The sequence below is a fragment of the Nothoprocta perdicaria genome, unplaced genomic scaffold (assembly GCF_003342845.1).
Source record: "Nothoprocta perdicaria isolate Ctin4 unplaced genomic scaffold, notPer1 scaffold_23, whole genome shotgun sequence".
Lineage (NCBI taxonomy): Eukaryota > Metazoa > Chordata > Aves > Tinamiformes > Tinamidae > Nothoprocta > Nothoprocta perdicaria.
The window spans coordinates 2,519,202-2,540,086 of NW_020455455.1; the positions used below are offsets into that span (position 1 = coordinate 2,519,202).

General features: G+C 38.4%; 1 protein-coding gene across 2 annotated transcripts in view; it reads left to right on the forward strand.

Moving 5' to 3' along the window:
* Positions 1–20,742, forward strand: part of LOC112947344 (phosphatidylcholine translocator ABCB4-like) — a 40,464-nt gene extending 19,722 nt beyond the window's left edge. The window contains exons 15-28 of one of the 2 annotated variants that reach the window (XM_026039407.1): positions 1,804–1,965; positions 3,142–3,309; positions 4,203–4,349; positions 5,535–5,639; positions 6,869–6,946; positions 7,733–7,816; positions 8,646–8,849; positions 10,652–10,752; positions 11,652–11,792; positions 13,142–13,298; positions 14,433–14,630; positions 17,696–17,902; positions 19,443–19,589; positions 20,382–20,742. In XM_026039407.1, the coding sequence (XP_025895192.1) occupies positions 1,804–1,965; positions 3,142–3,309; positions 4,203–4,349; positions 5,535–5,639; positions 6,869–6,946; positions 7,733–7,816; positions 8,646–8,849; positions 10,652–10,752; positions 11,652–11,792; positions 13,142–13,298; positions 14,433–14,630; positions 17,696–17,902; positions 19,443–19,589; positions 20,382–20,588 (2,106 nt within the window). In that variant the 3' untranslated portion in view covers positions 20,589–20,742. The remainder of the gene's footprint in view (positions 1–1,803; positions 1,966–3,141; positions 3,310–4,202; positions 4,350–5,534; positions 5,640–6,868; positions 6,947–7,732; positions 7,817–8,645; positions 8,850–10,651; positions 10,753–11,651; positions 11,793–13,141; positions 13,299–14,432; positions 14,631–17,695; positions 17,903–19,442; positions 19,590–20,381) is intronic. The other variant, XM_026039408.1, reaches the window with a different exon arrangement.
* Positions 20,743–20,885: the final 143 nt, after the last annotated feature.

Here is a 20,885-nt window from a genome sequence, read left to right on the forward strand (position 1 = left end):
AGTGATAGTTAAGGTCACTGTGCACTAGTCCTAATTCCTAAGAATTCCCACTACTTTGTGAAACTATATGAGTCTTCAAGTTCAGACATCCTTCAAGTTCAGACTTCCAACCCTAAGCACAGCAGGCCAGAGAACTGCTGAGAAGCATTCAATGGGATCCCAACGTGCTGCTGCAATACGAAATGTATACAGCCCGTTTAAACAAGTTACCTAGCCTCTCACCTCTCCCACATATCTTTAAACTATGTAGTATGGCGAGATATCTCCCCGTGAGCACATCTGGCAGAGCGTGCCAGGAGGGCTTGCTCAGACTAGACGAGCTCTGGGGCTGCTGATGTTAAGCAAGATGAAATATGGCTGTAGTGCCCTGGTATTCATTTGTCCTGCTCTTGCCTTCCTGCTCTTCCCTTTGCAATGATGAATATCTACCTGTATAGTAAGTTTACGTCACATCTAGAGAACACTTTTTTCTACCAGCTTCATCAAAATTCTTAATTTCTTGTTGAGGAGGCTTTCTACATTTTATGATAAAAGTCATTTACTTGCTTTTCTTCTTAATTTGATTTTAACCTTTTATGATTATTTCAGACATAATGAAGCTTTTAGGTTACCAGGAAACTATGTTATTTTTCTCATGGAATAATTTGAATCAATGTACTTTAGAGTCTTTAAAAACATGAAGCAATATTAAGATGTCTACTTTAGCTGGGAATTCTTTCACACACAAYAATTTTCATTCTCATTTCCCTCATAGAAATAGAATACATCTCATAGAATACATATTAGCTTAAATCTAGCAGTAAACAGTATCAATCTAGCAGCTGAAACTATTAAATGAAGACTTAAAAATGAATTATACAGAGCTTGGATTAACTTGTTGGATCACTATATGCTAACACCATTTTATTCCAAAGCATAATGTCCAAAAGTGCTTATAAAAACTTTGTCATGTCAGAATAGATATTTATGGGATTTATTTTATTATTGGTGAGTAGTTAAAAAGATATAATACTGAGGTGGATAACTGAAGAGTCATAGAATCGTTAGGGCTGGAAGGGACTTTTAGAGATCATTTGCACACACAGGGTCACTCAGAGCACGGGGAACAGGGAGGCATCCAAGCAGGTTTTGAAGATCCCTAGAGAAGGAGACTCCACAACCTCCTTGGCAGCCTGTTCCAGGGCTCTGTCATCCTCACTGTTAAGAAWTTTTTCCTTAAGTTCCTGTGGAACATTTGGTGCTTCAGTCTGTGGCCCTTTCCTCTAGTTGAAGTGATTTCATAGCTAGAAGTATTTTAAGTACAATTTTAGATAAATTTATTTTCAGCTAAGACAACTGAGTAATTTAAAGTAAATTTACAGTGTAACTGATTCATTTTAAATTTTGTGAAATACTCTTATGTAGAACTGTCACTGATAAACTTAATGGCATACATTCTTTGTCTCAATAAAATTGGATACATAAACCTATAACACACTAAGCAGGCAGTTTTGAAAAAAAATATTAGATACTTACTTTAAGAAAGTAATAGTCTGACATGCAAAACCGGATTACCTTCATTTATTTTTTAAATCAAAAATGTTTTGTAATATTTAATGTAAATTATGTTTTTTCTTTCTCAGAGAGAATGAAAGATCCTGTGTAATTCATTTATCTACTGATCATTTTGATGTTTACTGGAACACTATTTCCAAGGAAATGGTTTGATTGAAATATTTTGTGAGGAGAAAAAATACTTGTAGAGGAGAAATGCTTTAAGTACCTGAATATGCTAACGTGGAGCTGTTTTTGCACTGTTTCCAGGTGAGGAAAGGACGCACCACACTTGTCATTGCTCATCGTTTGTCAACGGTTCGAAATGCGGATCTTATAGCTGCCTTCGAAAATGGTGTCATCAGAGAGCAAGGAACACATAATGAATTAATAGAACAGAAAGGAGTTTATTACAAACTGGTTAATATGCAGGTAGCTAATGGTTTTTTTTTTTTTTTTTTTGGTAACTTTCTTCATATTATGTGTTATGGATTTAACTGGATTTTTTCCAAATGTCTCTAGCTTCACAATGTTTTCTAAGTAGAGAAACTAGAGAAAAAAAGCTTTCTATGAAGATTACTAATCTTCCTAACAGGAAAAAAGAAGCAAAAGTAAAATGTGTAAGTTCAATTTAAAGAGGTAGAAAAGAGGGAAATCTGAGCATAAAAAAAGTTTAAATTAAAGTATGGAATTAAAACCAAAGTGCAGAAGATAAAAATGAAGACTRTAATAAAAATGAAATTCTGGAGCTGATTAATTCTCAGTTTCTTTTATCAAATTGTAGAATCTTAACTCRGGTTGGAAGGGATCTCTGGAGTTCATCTAGGCCAGCAGCCCCACTCAGCACAGGGATGACTCTGCGGTCAGGGCGTATTGCTCAGGATTGTGTCCCATTAGGTTTGGAATATTTCCACGGATGGACTCCACACCCTCCCTGAGCAACTTGCTCCACTGCCTCACCACCCTCATTGTGAAAATGCAAACGCTTTTACGCAAGCATTTATTTTAACCCACCAACTTGTCAGTGACTCAGGCGCCTGAGGCTTTGTCACTCAGGCATGGCCTATTTTCAATATTTTCATTTTCTCTCCTGAACCTCTCATACAGTGTCTCCCAGGCCTTATCTTTGAAGCAGGTGGAAGTCTTGCTTCTATTCTCGTGGCTCCCTGTCTTCATGTTGACTCTCCTGTTGTCCTGATTCTCTTTCACATTTGATGCCATTACCTTTCATATCATTTTTGCATTTTAAGGGTATTTCTCCAGGGTTTACTCAATTCAGTTCTCCTATGTGTAGTCAGAACATGTTTAACGTGACATGCCAGAACATGTTTTTTCAGTTTAACATAAAAAAAAACCTTTATAACTACAACTTCTCTCTTAAGTGTGAGATTTTTTAGGCAAATTTTGCACTGAGTATAAAGATAACTGCAGGAAAAATTTAATGCTTGTTTATTGCTTTGCAAAATTATTCAGTTCTTATCCATCTTCCATTTACTTAATGTATTTTTTGTTTGTGTTTTTAATTTGAATTTACATTCATTTTAAGGATGACATACAGGATGATATGGCTTTAAATGATTTTTAGCATCATGTTGTTTTTCATTTCAGACATCAGGAACAGATGACCAGTTAGAGGAAGAAGAAAATGCACTAGATATCTCAGAAATGGCACTGAAAGGGTCACTACTAGTGGGACAGAAAAGACAGTCAACTCGGAAAAGCATGAAGAGGTTCAGAATACAGAGTGATGAACTTGATGTAAAAGCTATCCAGCTTGTGAGTGTCTTCATGTTCTTATCTGCATAAGTAATAGGATGAAAAAGAAACATGATCCTTCTTAGTGTAACTTAATAATGAAAAATGCAAGGATAGTCTGTAAGTCTGGTTAAATGTCATAAAATGGCAAGATGACACAAAAGAGGTCCTTCAAAATGCTTTTTTCCTCCTGAAGCTGAAATTAATTTTGCTGTGATATTTGAAATAGTTTAATTGTGTAATATTATGAAACAAAATTACTTGACTATGGAAATAGTCTAAGTAGGCTTAGACTATTTAAATCATTCTATATATCCTCTCTCTGTATATTCTATTTCACTATATAAATCATACAATTTTAGAGCAAATCCACCCCTGGTTATCAGCTATATAGCTAAAATAACACACTCAATAGAGAGTAATTACTTTTTTTTTCTAGAAACTATTCTCCTTTTGTCTGAAACGCATTTCTTTGACAAAAAATCACTGAAAATTATGCTAATTTTCCATCTGACTGATGTCCTAAATATGCTAGAGGTCATATTCAGCAATGAATGAACAGCAATTCATTAAGCATTTGATACAAATTTCCAACTTCCTCCACAATCCCCCACAGATGATAACTGGGATTGGTAACTAATCCTCTTTAAGAAAGGCTCAAAATGTTATTGGTGGAAGAAATAAGAGGTTATGTAACATTCATTGATTATTTTCTTTCTCTTTTTTATATTATTAATGTTAGGTACTGAGTATTTCTGAAATTAGTAGATGGGGTTTTTAAAGGTCTGGTGGTTTGGGGTTTTCCCACATGGGAGAAGGGAGAAAGGAACAAATTATACAGATTATGTATGTCCTTTATTATTTCAGTGAATAAATGTAGTCATATTTATCATGATGGAATCCTTTTATTCTAGGATAATGATGTGCCTCCAGCTTCCTTTTTTAAAATTATGAAGTTGAATAAAACTGAATGGCCTTACTTTGTTCTTGGAACTTTATGTGCAATTGTCAATGGAGCCTTACAACCTGTATTTTCAGTCATAATATCAGATGTTATAGGGGTAAGTACAAAAAGAAGTGAAAACCTTCATCACATGCTTTACTCTGTGTCGTAGTTTCCCACTTCCCTTGAATTAGTTTATAAGGAACTGTTATTTTTTTTTTAATATTTGCTTTTAACTACACGCCAAARGCAACACTACATGTTGAACAGTGCCCTGCACTGCAAAGGGGAGGAATGGCTGAAGATCCTTGCAATAGAATTGCAGAATTTCTGCTTGAAGGTGCACGGAGGAGTGATACCAAAGGCACATCTCTGTTTTCAAGCAAAGCAGCTTATTGAGCCTGAAGGGAGCAGAGGAGAGGTTCTGCTGTGACCTCTTCTAAGCCAGTTCACCTCCATGCCGTCTGTAACCGACATCGTTAGGATGAGCAGCACAGGTGCAGAATATGCTCCTTGTGATGTCTTCCCCTTCTGTGCTCCACAATAACCTTTCTGAGAAAAAAATACATGCATCAAGGCAAAGCAAAAGTCACTTTTCTCCTTATTTTCTCATGTTTTTCTCAGGTTCACTACATAGCAAGAAAAAAAAAGAAGGAAAAAAGGAAAGTGTTACACTGGCTGCACTTACTGGAAAATTTTTCACAGGCAGACTAGCTATAGTCTAAAAAATACAAGATACTGAAACAACCTATTTTAAATTATTCTTTACTTGTATGTGAGGTGCTGCCTGCTAAGAAACTGCTTGGGACAAAAAGTACTGTGGCAGTGTTACATAAATGTCAGCTTTTAATGCAAACACCAGCAGGAAATATCCCTGAGGGATGGGGAATATTCTATGCAGTTGCAATCTTTGGATGACTGTCCCCAAGCTCATCCAACATGGAAAATAATCTCTTGAAAGGCAGAAGATATATATGGGAAAAAGAATTGTAAAAACTTACTTAAGAGATGCCTCAGTCTTGTGCAGGTGTAAATTCCAGTAATGATTCACTGACGTATGTCTATTCATTAACATGTTGCTGATTTTATCTTCCCAAAATACAAATGAAGTATTCATTCATAAGAACCTGTAAAATGACTGCAGATCTGTAAACTTCAAAGAAAAAAAAAATGGCCCAACAAAAAATGTGCTTGTTATTATTTTAAATGCATGTAATGCACACAGCATGCCTGTGAAAGATAACAAGGGGAAATTWCTGCACTGTAAGTTAATAAAATTAACTTTCAGAATTTTCTCTTATAGATGTTTGTAGAAAAAGGAGAAATTGCTATCAGGAGGACAAATAACATGTATTCACTGCTGTTTTTAGGTTTTGGAATTATTTCTTTTTTCACTTTTTTTCTTCAGGTAAGTTTTTGTTACTGTAATTATTTATCTTTGAAATGTTTTGTGTCAGCTATGTTAACTTCTCGGTACCCTAGTCAAGCAATACAGAAGGAAAAAAGATGGTTGATAAATTTTCACTGCTAGGTGGGTTCAAAGTGTAGTAAGAGGTTTCAGGCATGCACTGTGGTCTTAGCTCCCGAGCAAAGAGAAGCCTGGCTTCAAGCCTACCTTAGATCACAGGCTATGGAGGAAAAGTAAAAAAAAAAAAAAAGCAGGCTCAGGAATAACATAATAATAATGATAATGCTATAGTAACCTTGATAACACAGGTTTTGCTCAGGTTTTAATGGCTCTTCTATCTTAAATAAATTGTTGCTTCCCTACATACCCTGAGAATTCCATGTGATAATGTTCCATGTATATTGTTCCATGTATATTGTGGGGAAACTGTCTTGTTCACACAAAAATCAATTCATTTTATATGTGAATTGGTGTGTAGCTTGTCCACATGTGCAAACGCATTTAGTCATTGCTCAGCTACCTGTATCAGCCTTCAGTGCCACCTTCTACCTTCTGCCCTGATGCCATTAACACAATGTGGTGCCTTTTCCAAAATGCCCTGCAGCCCTTGCTCCCTTTTTAGGCAGAACCAACTTCACAGTTTTTACGGTGCTTTTAAAAAAGAAACATTTTGATAGTAARGCTGTGCCTGCCTGAAATACTCCTGTACATCTTTCTTCCCTGTCCCGTTCTTGTGTAGTCTTATTTTGCATGGCCCTGGCCCGAGGGTGAGGAGACACCAGCAAATTCCCCCGCACACATAAAGCTGTGTTATAGTCACTGAGGCTTCCCCTAGCAGGTAACTACTAGCACCAAAGGTTTTTGGCTGGAAGCTCCCAGAGAGAGAAATCTGTGGTAGTTGTGCAGTGCCTGAAGCAAATACAGGGCCCAACCTGTGAACTGTGAAGTGACAACCAGGAGTTTGAGACCAGGGGTAATAAAAAAATCCTTCAAATAAATGCATATTTGGTGAGTCTTAAAGTCTGTTGGTGAAATGTGATATGTTCTTGTTCCTTAAAAAGCAGTGCCTCAGTTACAGCTAAAATGTTTTTGCTCTGTGTAAATTCAGTTTGCTTAGTTTACTCATGTGTTTAATATATGCATGTACTGACATAACTGGTAATCAGATAAAGACAAAACCTGTGATAAAGCAATTAAGTTTTGTGTGTTTTTCTTTTTCCCTCAAACAGGGTTTCACATTTGATAAAGCTGGMGAAATCCTTACAACGAGGCTTCGCTCCATGGCATTTAGAGCAATTCTTAGACAGGTAAAGGTGTTATACATATTTAGCTTTCTAAAGCCTTAGAAACGCTTGCTTTTATAAGTTATGGTACCAGCACTTGCACTTCTTAAGTTAGCACTTCTAGGCCTAACTCAGCTTCTTTTAACTCTCTTTTGCTGCCACTACCACCCTTACCAGTTTCTTTTACTAATGAGTATTTTCTTTAGCTTACCAAGTGCTTTAAGGAGGTGTTAGTATTCAGTATCTCTTTATTATTCTGCTGCATAAATCCAAACCTTCCTTGGATTTATATTAAATTTTACTCCCAAGTAAAATATGTTCAAGTACCAGACACAAGGCCTATAGGACCTGGGAGTGTTTTGCCTACTAGCACCAATGTGGGTGGTGAATGCTCCATCCAGTGGTAAGGCTAAAGCAGCCTTCTGGCTTTATGGAGCCTACCACTGAATCAAARCTTTTTGTACATTTTTTTTAATGTATTACATGAATACCACCCCCCCTCCAAAAAAAAAAAAATCCAAGGAATTAGTTAAGATAGACTAAACTTACAAGTAAAAGTATCTTCTAAAATTACATTTAATATATTTAATAATGTGATGGTGTTTGTGTTAATTGAAAAAAGGACATATGGATGTTTAATACAATTTAATTTGAATTTTGTGTTCTCCTATCTTTATTGCATCTATAACTCTATTGAATTTATGGTTACTTCCTAAGAAGTAAATCATTATTTCATAATTTACTTGTAACCCAAAGTGATTATGCAAACTACAGTTTTTAAGATCATCATAACTATATTTCATGTTGTAGGAAATCAGCTGGTTTGATGATCCTAAAAATAGCACTGGAGCATTAGTTACAAGACTTGCTAATGATGCCTCACAAGTGAAAGGAGTAAGTAATATGCACTGGCATTTTACATACATGTTTTAGGATAGGATGTAGTTACAGACTGGATTTGATGGATGTCTGTCTGTCTCTCTGCACGTGCTGTCCTCTGGCAACTATTGTTATGTATTAAAAAGTGCTGTATGTGCTTGATACCACAAAAAGTTTAGTAATTATAATAGTRGATAAAACATACATGCTGTAGTAAATCTTTTAGTTTATGCCACCTTACAAGTGTTCGGTACTGTAATTTTTATAAAAGAGTTGTCCAGTGAACCTGTGTTTGTAAAGTATTTCTCCAGCCTGCTTAGATGTCTAGATAGCCTTGTGTTTCTGTGCTAAATATTCCAGCTCAACAAAATACTTAAACATATGCCTCAAAATGAGGATTACTCTCATTGCATCACTGTGTCCGTTCGTGTGCTAATTGTGAAGTGGTCAAAGAGAAAACTGGTAGTCTCAGACTCCAAGTTTGGCAAGTTCATATTTCAAGAGATCTGGTACATTTGAAAACACAATTCTGAATATAAAAAKGTGAGATTTCTAAAACCTCATAGTTTTGGGAGCAAAACCTGGGAACAAGTGCTGTATGTCTGAGTGAACAGATGCAAGCAGCAGGGCAGATACAGAAGACTAGAGGGRATCATCTGTACAGTAGAACATTTTTTCAAAAGATAGACTTAAGCTTTCAATTCTGCACAGTATATTTACTAAAATGAGAATTTTCATATGTCCTCTGGGGAATAAATTCTACTTGTCTGGGTGACAAGTAATTTCTGTCTAGTTTTCACGTTTCCACTCTACTTAAAATTTACATTTACATTTTTTTTTCCAGGCTACAGGTTCAAGACTGGCCTTAATTGCCCAAAATGTAGCTAACCTTGGGACTGGAATAGTTTTGTCTTTGATCTATGGCTGGCAGCTGACTCTCCTGCTTTTAGCTGTTGGGCCAATTATTGCTGTAACCGGAATGATTCAAATGAAGATGCTTGCTGGACATGCAAAGAAAGATAAGAGAGAACTGGAAATTGCTGGAAAGGTGAGCTCAGTGACATTTTATCTATTTTGATTCCTTGCTACTTCTTGCAGCTTAATAGGGACACTGGCAGTGGGTCAAGAATATATCGCTTGTAAAAGATATTGAACTCTTCATTGTTATATTGTTCTGATCAAATGKTGATATATATGAAGCTGGAAATTGCAAGCATGTATTATTAATTTGAGCACTAGCATCCAGAGTGTACTAAGAATCTTTAAAAGCCATGAGTGCTGGTGCCAGTTCCAAGCCTGTGTGTTCCCTCTCCTTCCCCAACACTTTGCCTTTTATCCTTTCCTTTATTTTTGACTAAGCCTGCTTCCTTTCAAGAGCTCCCTCTTCTACCTGCCTTCTTGTTATCTCCTCTCCCTATTGTCTCAGTAGATCTAAACTAACAGGATATAAATGAAGAGTGACAGGGATGCCTGGAAATCCCAACAGACAGAATAGGTGGCCGTGCAGTACAGCTGCAATCCCCTGTGCTTATTTCCATTCCATCCTCTCCGATGGGAAGTGAAGCAAGAGTCTGGGAACCTGTTTCAAAGGACACTGAGTGTGGGGGCAGACAGCCGGTGATTGCTTCATTCCATAGCCCGAGGATGGCTGTTCACTCACCACACGAGGCCGCTGCCTCAGAGCAGACTGTGCTTTATGAGGCCTCTCTTTTGACACACGTCAATCAACACTCATGCAGGGAAGATGTATTTATCTAAGGAGTCCAGGCACCGCAAATCTCAGTCATCCTTTTTTTTCCCATGGTCTGTATCAGGAAAGTTTCTCATGGGCCTTTATGCCTTCCTATGCTTTAGAAAATATTCATGTGTCTTCTCACATCTTTTTTGCCTTTTTCACTCTAAAAAATAAAAAAAAGAGAAATTATTTTTTGTCTGCTCATTACATTTTAGTATAAATTTATATATGACATTGTAATCCCAGTGTACTGTAATGATTCACTGTAAGGTGAAACCATATGGGAGCTCTAGAATATTGTCCCTTGATACATGCAAATGAGCCGTGAAAAAGTGAAAATGTGGCAAACAGTCGAGGGAATGCAGGGAAATTAACTCATCTTTTATTTATAGCAAATTCTATAACAACTTTGCACCAATGCTTTCAAGGAGATTTAAATGTAAGAAACCAGGTCTCACAACACTCCTTTGGAATAAGTATGCAGTATTGGCATTGCATATGTTWATTAATTAGCAATATATTATATTCCCTAATTTGTCTCTTGTTCACAGTGTGATTATATGGATAGCTAATAAAGCAGCAGAAATTTTTAGGAGTGGCTGGTCGTTTTAATTTTCTCCATGAGGAGACTAGTCCATGAGTTAGAAAGACTTTGGATTTTCAGGAAATGCTGAAGATCCGTAATGGCAAAGATGAGTCCTTTAAGGGTAAGCTCAAAATCACTAGTTGCTTTTGAAAATGCGARCACGTTTTGGAATGTGGTCATGACCACCTTGCAAATTATAGAGGCTTATTCATCCCGCCTGACTGGGTGCCAGGAGCAAAGCAAACTGGATGACATAATATTTACAACAGGTTGAACAAGTCCCCTGGAAAAACCATTGCTAGCCTCTGCTAAAATGAATGCTGTCTCAAATGTACTCCTATAATCCATTCTAATTGGATTATATTTAACTGTAGCATATCTGCACATGTTGCAACTGCGCTTTCAACAGTGTTGTCAACATATCCTATCACTTCTGTCACAATTATTCTAAGCTCTGTTTATCAGGTTGTGTTTAAAAGTTTCCGCAGATCTTGCTTTTCTATTAATGAACATCGTCTTTTTGATACAGATTGCCTCTGAAGCCATAGAAAATATTCGAACRGTTGTTACTTTGACTCAAGAAAGAAAATTTGAGTTTATGTATGGACAAAATTTGCAGGCACCGTACAGGTAATAAAATGTATCTCAAAATGAAAAAAAGCTATTTAGATCTTTTTAAAGGAATATAAATTTACACCAACAGACTGAAAGAAAAATTATCTTCTGTCAGTGTAGCAAAAAAACTCTTATTTCAATCTCAGTTTTAACATAGAAGTGTAAAATAACCCTTTAAGCAAACAGCTAATACTTTTTGATTAAATTACTTTTCTTTTTTCAATGCTTCCATAGTGTTCATATTACTTGTTGCAATTCTGGCAGTGGGAGCCTTTGTTAATTCTTATAACCAAGAGCCTTTTTTCCTTCTGAGGAAATATACTGTTTAACAAACCATAAGCCATTTTTTTATATACACATTTTGTATATGTATATGCCATAAATGGCATTTTCCCAGGCAAGGCACCAAAGTGCAGGCCCACAATTCAGTATTTTTTCACTCTGCTGTTGTATCAGAGCAATATTGCAGATGACATATGACTAATTGAAAGAGTTGCTTTGGCTCAGTGTAAAATGAAGAACAAAGATTTCTTCTGTTGAAGAAATTTCTGCTCTGCAGATATTCTGAAGTTTTTAATGATTCTTCTTGTGTACCAGTTGGTTGAAACTTGATGCTTGCAACTGCAATATAAACTTTAAAATTATTTCAGTGAATGTATGAAGGCTATATATTAAACATTCCTAAKGAATTTAGAATTAGAGCAATGTCTTCATCTCATCAGCTTCCCAATTGTCCTATCAGCTTCTGCAGACAGAAAGAAAAACAAAGTATACAGGAATGATAACATCTAAAACATTCTAAAATACTGAGGAGTTATAAATTCATTTGAAATAATAGGGTATTCTTCACATCCTTGACTGCTACAGCTGAAAAATACAGTGGGATTGTGCTCATATTTCTTTCTATGTTACAGAAATTCTGTAAAGAAGGCACATGTCTTTGGATTTACTTTCGCCTTTACGCAAGCTATAATGTACTTTACTTACGCTGGGTGTTTTCGGTTTGGTGCCTACCTCGTGAGGAATGGGCATATGCAGTTTAAAGATGTGCTTTTGTAAGTACCCCTTGTGAGTTTGCTTTCGGCCGTGTGGGAGAATTCTCTTGATTTTGCTATAAGTAGCATGGAATCACATAGTAGAGAACTATGAAAGTGACTGAATGCTTTACTTCTTTCTGCCATTCTTCACCCTTCCATTCTTCTTCCTTCCAAAAGAATCCAAAAGAAGTGATACTCTGTTTAGCTACATACATACAAGCAGGATATGAAGGAAAACAAAACGAAGACAGTCAAAGCAATATTGTTCATTGTTTTCATTGCCAATCAAATTTCTTCAACAGAATCACGCGGCTTAGCTGTGGGGAGCGTAGGTGGACAAGATTAAAAAGAAGTGGAGCAAGTAATGAGTGAAACTGAAGTGAAGAAATTATGAGCCCTGCGGTGAGAGAGGTGGAGAGCAGGAGAAAGTTGCAGCAAGCTCCCAATCTGGAAAATACGCACACAGAGCTGGAAAAACCTCTCTAAATGTTTACAGTGAATTGCTGCCATTGTTCCCATCAGTTGGCACCTTTTCAACATTTACTTTCTTCCCTTCCTATCATCTCCAGCATCTGAGTCCTTTGCTTGTCTCGTTGCAGCTGAAATCCCTGTCCACACATTTGCSAATAGTTTCCGTGTCTCCCTTGTCTCCATGTCTCCCACATCCCGTTCTTGGTTTCAGGACTTGCCACACTTATGCCTGGCAAAAATGCTGCTGAAGCTGTGGCTTCTTCTTACCCTGATTGCTCCAGCCTCTCCTGGAATTTCCGCATTGACCCTCTTTCCCTTGAGCATTCAGGTGGATCCCTTCTCCTTCCTCCTGTGTTTTCTCTCTTCTCCCTGGGGACTTCATCCCTGCTCCCTTTGACCTCCCTTTCTCATCTCCAACTTTGCCTTTGGTTCCTGAACTCAAAGATTTCGTTGCTGGTGACGCCAGTGGGGTACCTGGAAGCCTGGGCCGTTCAAAAGCAAATCGTGAATTGTGAGTTTTTCCGTAGGCCTCAGACAGCTCCACTGGTAATGACATCGGTTTTATAGATGAAGAAAGTAAGTTGCCAGGAGCTACATCTCTTAGCACTTCTCATACGGTAAAGGTAGAAATAGGGATGAACACATCCTTTTCCAATAAACCAAGCTAAGTGGGCAAGGAACAGAGGCTTGGAGTGTCTCTCCACCTCTCTCACCCTAAAATTTTACATATGTTCACTCAGTGTGGAAAAAAGACTGTGGTCTTTGCAGTAGGCACTTTCTATCCCATTTCAGCCTTTAATCATTAAAGTTATTTATCCTGAACCCCAGCACTGCCTATAAAAGCTGTCAGTGCCAGCACTTGCTCCTCAGTATATTTTTCTCCTTTGTATTTTCAGAGTTTTTTCCGCTATCGTGTTCGGGGCAATGGCGCTGGGCCAGAGCACCTCTTTCACTCCAGACTACGCCAAGGCCAGGATGTCGGCGGCCCACTTGTTCAGGCTCTTTGAAAGAACACCCTCCATAGACAGCTACAGCGAGCAAGGAGAAAARCCTGTAAGTGAGCTGGTGTTACCTATAGCATCACACACTTTCCTAATTTACTTGATTTTTTTCAAGGTTGTGTCTTTTTTTTTTTCGCTCCCACTCGCCTCATAGTTACCCAAAGCAGCACCGTGTGAGCCTATTCACATCTGAGTCACCAAACCAAAGTGGGGTCAACTATTGCTCCATGTCTCCTCCTGTCACCCACTAGGTCCCGCCTGCCTCTTAGCAAACATCTTGAAGAGCGAGATAAAATAGGATTAGTGCAGCAGGAGGAGTTCTGTACTGCTTTCGTGCTTGAGGATACCTGAGCATGCATCACTAGCATGTGTCAAGGCCTCTGGTATTTAACCTGGAATTTTTGAGGGTTAGCTTGTGCGTGAATTGTCAATAATAAATTGTCATGTGCATAAGCAGTGAGCAATATATATAGGCATATTAGGACATATGACCTTTGATACACCAAAGAAGATAGAACTTTGTTCCAGATAACCATCACATTACATGTAACTTAAACGTTTGCTTGTATATAGRAMAGGAAATTAACTATGAAATCTTACACTGTCATAAATTTGACATATTATKTTGACTGTTGATCTGCATGTATTTATATTTTTGTTTTATATACTCATTCATCTGAAGAATATATCATGTTATGTAGGTGTATCCATATCACATATATCTATTTTCTAGTAAATTAATTAGAAAAAAAATAAGTAAATGGATTGATTTTGCATGCAGATCAAAAATAGAAGATTATTTTCCATAACCCCAAAGAGGAAAATGAAAGAAATAGCAATGAACATGTAAAGAATCAGAATCAGATCCTGATGAGGCAAACAGAAATCAGACATTCAGAAGTACTTTTACTTTTGAAAATGTAATTTTATTTAACAGACGGTGTAAAATAAAGCTGTCAGAATTTGTCTGCAGAATAGAATTCTAATTAAAATATGTTTGCAGAATGGAATATTCAGGATAGGATTTGTGTTTTTACGATAGCTTTTCACTGCATATTGATTCCTGAAATTAAAGAAAAAAAACAGAATCAGATCCTTTGGTAAAATCCCACTGATCTCTTTTATAAATGCCATATGCTATATGTTATCCTAAGAAAAATTAACCCAACTCTACCATTTCAATCAGAAAATATTTGGTGGCAACATAACCTTCAAAGATGTGGCATTTAACTACCCAACCCGACCGGAGGTCAAAGTGCTCCAAGGTTTGGATATTAAAGTAGAAAAAGGACAAACTCTGGCCCTTGTTGGTAGCAGTGGCTGTGGAAAGAGCACGGTTATTCAACTGCTTGAGAGGTTTTATGATCCTCTCAGTGGAGAAATGGTAAGTTGTTCCACATAAAAGTTTTGCCTACAGCTACGTGATACATGTGCCTTCTACTTTATTAGTAAATGTTTTTTTTCTTCTTCTTCTAAGTAATCTTATTAAGTCTTTGTTAACATAAGTACTGGCTTTTTGTCAGTGTTTGTGAGAATCAAGGGTAGGAACACATGGATTTCCAATATTCCCTGTGCAGTCATGGTGAAAGCAGAAGGAAAGTAACATTTAGAAGTTTCTCATGCCATTTTAGGTTACTAGAATAAGATTGATGGACAGAAGTTGCTTCATCAGCTTGTCCAGATCCCGCTGATATCACTGAAGTTTTCTTGGGTCACAGTAAGACGTAATTGTTGGAAATCTGGAAATCCGTATTTATGTATACTACATAGATAAATACAGTTGATGTTTTGTAGTAGAAATGCTTAAAACTATTTATTGAAGAGTACTCTCTTTATACTTTCAATGCAGAACAGRATCTTTATAAAATATACCCAAAAGATATGAATGCACATGCTTACAATAATTTAGTCATATTACATGTGTAAAGTATATATACAGGCTCTCTCACCCCATTTCTGTTCATTTTTATGATATCAGTGTTGTTTAGCAACAAGGTCTGGAACTTTAAGCCTGAAATTTAGACTCTTTACTCTGAAAAATGAATCACATATTATTTCTTATGAAATACAGTGAAGTTCATCCCAAAGCCTGTGTGCACAGAGGGCATTGGGAGAACCAGGCTCGCAGTGGTAGCTTGGTGTCCTATGGGTGGAACCATCCCACCCATCCCTTATTCCTGATTGCGGAGTGAGACCACAAAAGAGCAACTCCTCATCCCCTGCATCYGGAGAGAGATGTTAGCTARTTTGCACATGCAGATATTAAGATCAGTTTTAAGTATTTATGTTTCTATTGTTGATATATCTATATAATAACTATATTCACACTATTGATAGCACATGAATGCTGTAATACATTATGAGCTTTTTTAGTTCATGAAGTGAAGGCTGCAAAGCTACTCACATGCAATACTCTTCTGGTCCTGGATGTGAGACMGAAATGTTGATGTGGATACTTTTGCATAGAGGAAGGAGAGAAAGATTGTATGAACTCTGCTTTCAAGCCCTGGATTAAGTTTCATAACTACTGGAGAGTCAGTAAAGCACTTTTGTTTTTGTTTTTTCCTGTACCATCAATTGCTCCATCAACAGCAATAGTTAGGGTAGATGCTGAACTTTATTGCAGTGACTTCTTACCTGTGAAAACCGAGTAAAGGGAAGGAAAAGCAAACTGAAAAGGCTGTTCTTGGATCTTGAAGAGCTGGAGATTGTGAATAGATGGCTCTGCATCCCTAGGAAAATCCTGTGCTTGACAGATGAGATGATGTTGTATTTCACCTGTTTATACACTTACCTCTGCGTGCGTGGTCCCAASAAGATTTAGCTCAACCTAAGCTGTCACTGATCTTTCACAGACTTCTGAAAACAGAAAAATCACATCTCAGGGGCCATTTTTGCATCCCTGGGAAGACTAAGAAACTGCTTATTTAGGAATCGTATTTGCATAACCAGTCTTGCTGGTACCACCAGAAGACTGCACTGTCCTCACTAGCATGAAAGTTTCCCTTCCTCTAAAAGACAAGAAAAAAAGTGACCATCAGAATCAGCCTACCCAGATCCAGATCACAGTCTACCACCACAGTCCCAACTTCCTGTGAAATGAAAAACTGCCATCTGTAGCTCAGACTGGATCACAACCKTAATACAAGAGGCCTCTGTCTTTGACTTAGGAAGATGCTCGAGTGAGTTTTTAACTTCTTTTCCCTGGAGTTTGGGTTCAATTCCAGATGCTGTGGATGAGGGAGTGGTCATGGACTTTGAAATATGTTTTTCTAAGATGTAGAAAACATCCTTATTTTCAGTGCTTGATATTTTAACTGTTACATCTTAGAATAAAACAGCTCCATCTCATTAAACCACGCTGAGAACAGCTGTCAAGCTGGGTTATTGCATATAAAAAGGGTGTCTACTTTCATGTTCACCCAAACACAAATTTTCTTTTGAAGAAAGCAATGATAAGCTATCGCTATTTGTTGATCATTAGACTAAGGAATCCACATCCTGAATTAGAGGTCTCTGCAAGTCCAGGCATTGTACAAAGAGAGTAAAAGGACTCACCCCAGAGAGCTCAACGTGCCCATGTACAATTCGCCTACAGTAACAAGATGCTCATTTAGTCCAGTTTAATGATTCAGTTTTAGAGAAGATTCATAAGGAAACAGCAGTACTATGGATCAGTATTTTATTTTGGACAAAATAAAGCAACTCTATACCAGATACAGTTAAACTTATAAATGCTGGATGCTAATGTGCAGGTAAGCTGCAGGGAGAGGGATTCACATGCAGAAGATGAAGACAATTATAACAGAAGATGAAGACAATTTTGGAACTGGATCTAGAAGAAGATACAAATAAAAAGTCAAATGACAACACTTTTAAAAAACCAATTCATTTGTATTCAAGGAGGAAAATGTGATATTGGTTCTAAGATTTGAGTGCTAAGATCATGGAAGACCTTAAAGCAGTTTTAGCAGAATGAAGAAGAAAATGGCTAGGGTAGAGTAGAAGAGGAGACCTCTAAACAACAACCATGAAATTTTTGATACACTTACAGTGAAAATCATCCAGCAAACAGATCTTAATAGAATATTCTCTGAAATACATCTTTGTATGACCAGCACCAACTAAGATACAGACAGCAGGATAGAAGAGAAAATAAACCTGTACCTCTGATTTATTGCAAGAAGTGAGGGGAGAAGTGCAAGATAGTGGCTACATAGATCTKGAGTTGTTCAAGGTTTATGGAGACTTCTGGTGTTGTATTTATCACAGATGTACGTAGGCTTTAACCATCATCGTCTCCACATCTCTTCACTTCTACTACTGTACATTAAGTGCATAAGCCAACGGACTCAGGGAATGAAATACCTACTACAGGCCCTATTGTGGCTAGATTCAAAAAGATGTTATAAAGTATTATGACTAAATATATTCTTTTTGACTTTTTAGCTCCTAGATGGTCAGAATGCAAAGACAYTAAACATCCAGTGGCTGAGATCGCAGATTGGTATCGTCTCTCAAGAACCGGTCCTGTTTGACTGCTCTATTGCTGAAAATATTGCGTATGGCGATAACAGCCGGGAGGTGCCGCATGAGGAAATTGTCAGTGCAGCCAAAGAAGCCAATATTCATTCCTTCATTGAATCACTACCAAAGGTAATTAGGCTCTCACTGACAGCTTGAAGCTGTAAAAAGGAAAAAAGATCAACAATAACATAGTGCCTGTTCATGGTTTTCTAAATAGACAGGTAGTAAAAGTGTTTCATTTTTTTCCCTCAACTTACTGAACTGGTTGGGTTTTTTAATTACTTTTTTCCTAGAAGACAAGGCAAATGGAAAACTAGGAGGGCGTAGTGACTGTAGGTGCTTACTCATTTCCATGGCTGCACATACCTGAGTGAGATGGGGTCTCTCTGTAGAGCCAGTATCTRCAAAAAATAGCCCAGCTGGTGCTCAGAGAAGGCATTTGAGATGCATTGCATGGAAGAGCAACAGACATGCAGAAAGTCCTTAAAAGAAGCAAGTCATTTCTTTCAGTTAGGGGAAAATGTGATGATGGCCTTCGCATGTGTTGACCGAGCTCTTGGCTCTGTCCTCACTCCCCTTTTCTCTACTCCGTTATCACACACACACATAATGTCACACAGGCCGTGCTGGCTTGCAGGAACAGGCAGAAATACACGTGCTTGTTACGCCTTCCTTCTCTCACTGGCCCTATTAGACTTGWGAAGTGAATCACCAACACAGGGGTTGTTTTTGCCATAAAATAAATAGCACCTGTGAATGAAAAACAGCTTCATGCTTTGAACAATTGAGAAAAATTAGGATAGGAGAGAGAAGAAAAGAAAAGGTTATCAGCCCTATGCTGTTCCTGTAGAGTTCACAAGGCCAAGATGTGAAGACAGGCATGAGATCTTCCTAACTGCTTTGAACTGACTGGCTGAAGCTATCACCCACTTGCCAGCTTACTGTGGTAATGGGCTAAAATAAATATTTTTGAGACTTGATAAATTCCCATAGCTCTGGGAGACTGTAGGTCAGGTACCTACAGTCTGTCAGGTAGTTTTTAACCTGCAAAGTCTCCTGTCTTAGACGGAAGAGGTACATTTGGTTACATAGCAGCTAATAAGGAAGTGTAATAAGGAACATGGAGAGCGTTTCTGAAGCACATTTTATGATAGCTTTAAATGTGTTCCAAGACAGATGTGATTTTGAATGTGACTGTTTAGGAAGTCATCATAAATCACTCATGGTGCTTCTCACGGGGGTGCGTGTCCTTCTCACAGTGACTTGGGGAGGGAAAAGCCAAAGCCTGGACCYGGGCTGCTGCTAGTAAAGCCAGGCCTGCTTGGGTTCGTTCCCAGCGGTGTCGCAGGCTTCCCAGCTCACCCTGCCCCTGCCTGATGGCTTCTCCATGCCCTAGCCTCTCAGCTGACAACAACTATCACCTCTGTTTCCCAGCGTGGCGGGGGGTGCCCTGCACATCAGTACACTGACAGTTTTGATTTTCAGCTCAGATACTACCCCAGCTGCACGTACCATCAGTACCAAGGGGGTCCTTCTGGAAGGCAGTACCAGAGAGCATCCTTCCGTTGGAAGTGAAGCTGCAATGTCCTATTCAACGTGATAAGGTCCAAATCCAGGTTTTTACTTACTTTCTACATACCTATTTACTTCTACACCTTTCTGTATGCAGAAATATAACACTTGTGTGGGAGACAAGGGAATGCAGCTCTCTGGTGGTCAGAAGCAGCGTATTGCCATTGCCCGCGCTCTGGTTCGGCAGCCCCGAATTCTCCTCTTGGATGAAGCTACCTCTGCACTGGATACAGAAAGTGAGAAGGTATCTGGGCTTTGCAGCTGGCAGCTGGGATTTACAGCTTGGCTGCTCATGCTCTCACTCGTGTGAAAAACCGTATTAATAAAAAACAAGCTCCCATCCCAAATACAATCCACTATTATCTGCTTCCTATGTAATTTTATTGCAGTCTGGCATTTTAAAGACTCATTTATTAGGGGTCTTCAAATCCCAGAAGTTCAAATGACTTTAAAGAATTTCTAACCTTCAGAATTTAACGAACAAAACTGCAACAYGTGAGGTTGCTCCAGCACAACACTCCGTGCTCAAAACTAGAAGACAAAATTATCCAGCATATTGTTTGATTTTATCATGATTTGACAGTGGTGTGATTTGGGGGATTAAATCTTAATTATTTAATGAGTAGAATCGGAATTTGGAGCACAGTTGTTAGGGCCTTTTCCACACTGCCGAAAGTGAGCCAGAACAGCTTGTGAAAGGAGCCAGCCTAATTCGTTCAGAACAGCTTCTACCAGTGACTAAGTGCTGCTGTAGGAGTAAGCAGAGCTCAGGCTGTGATAAAGTCTGTTTGGCTTCAATGCAGCCACCCAGAACTGCATTCTGCCCACCCCAAAGCTCTGGAGCAGGGAACCAAGCTGTCATCAGCGATGACAGGTTTTCACCGTAGGCTAAACTTAAGATCTGGATACTCAGAAGTTTTTCAGTTAGTACTGCTGAGGCCCCAGAAAGCTCATTGCTATATTACAGGTCACATGGGAGATGACAGATTCTGGGCAGCCCTTTTGTTCTGTAATTCACCCTTTGTTCGCTGGACAGGTTGTGCAGGAGGCCCTGGACAGAGCCCGCGAAGGCCGCACCTGCATCGTGATCGCTCACCGCCTCTCCACCATCCAGAACGCCGACAAGATCGCCGTGGTCCAGAACGGCAAGGTTGTAGAGCAAGGGACTCAYCAACAACTCTTAGCCGAGAAAGGCATCTACCATTTTCTGGTCAATGTTCAATCAGGGACATACAATGTCTGATTAACAGGCAGTACCTGTTGCTGAAATGCATCTGTATACTTGGTTCGGTATTTTGAATGAGRCACTATTAAGGATGTTTCAGTACTTCTGGTTTTGGTAAAATTCTGTAAATAGTTTCCTTAAATCTTGTAACTAATAAAGGAAATGCACCTCAGTTATTTAAGAACCTYGCCCTCACTTTGAATGTTCTTCCACTGGCACAAATACTTGCTGTTGCTCAAGCATCCTGGCCTGTTACCCAGGGAAGCGCCAAGCTGYGAGGAAGGGAATAAAATGGGAGACTCTGTCCTTGTTACT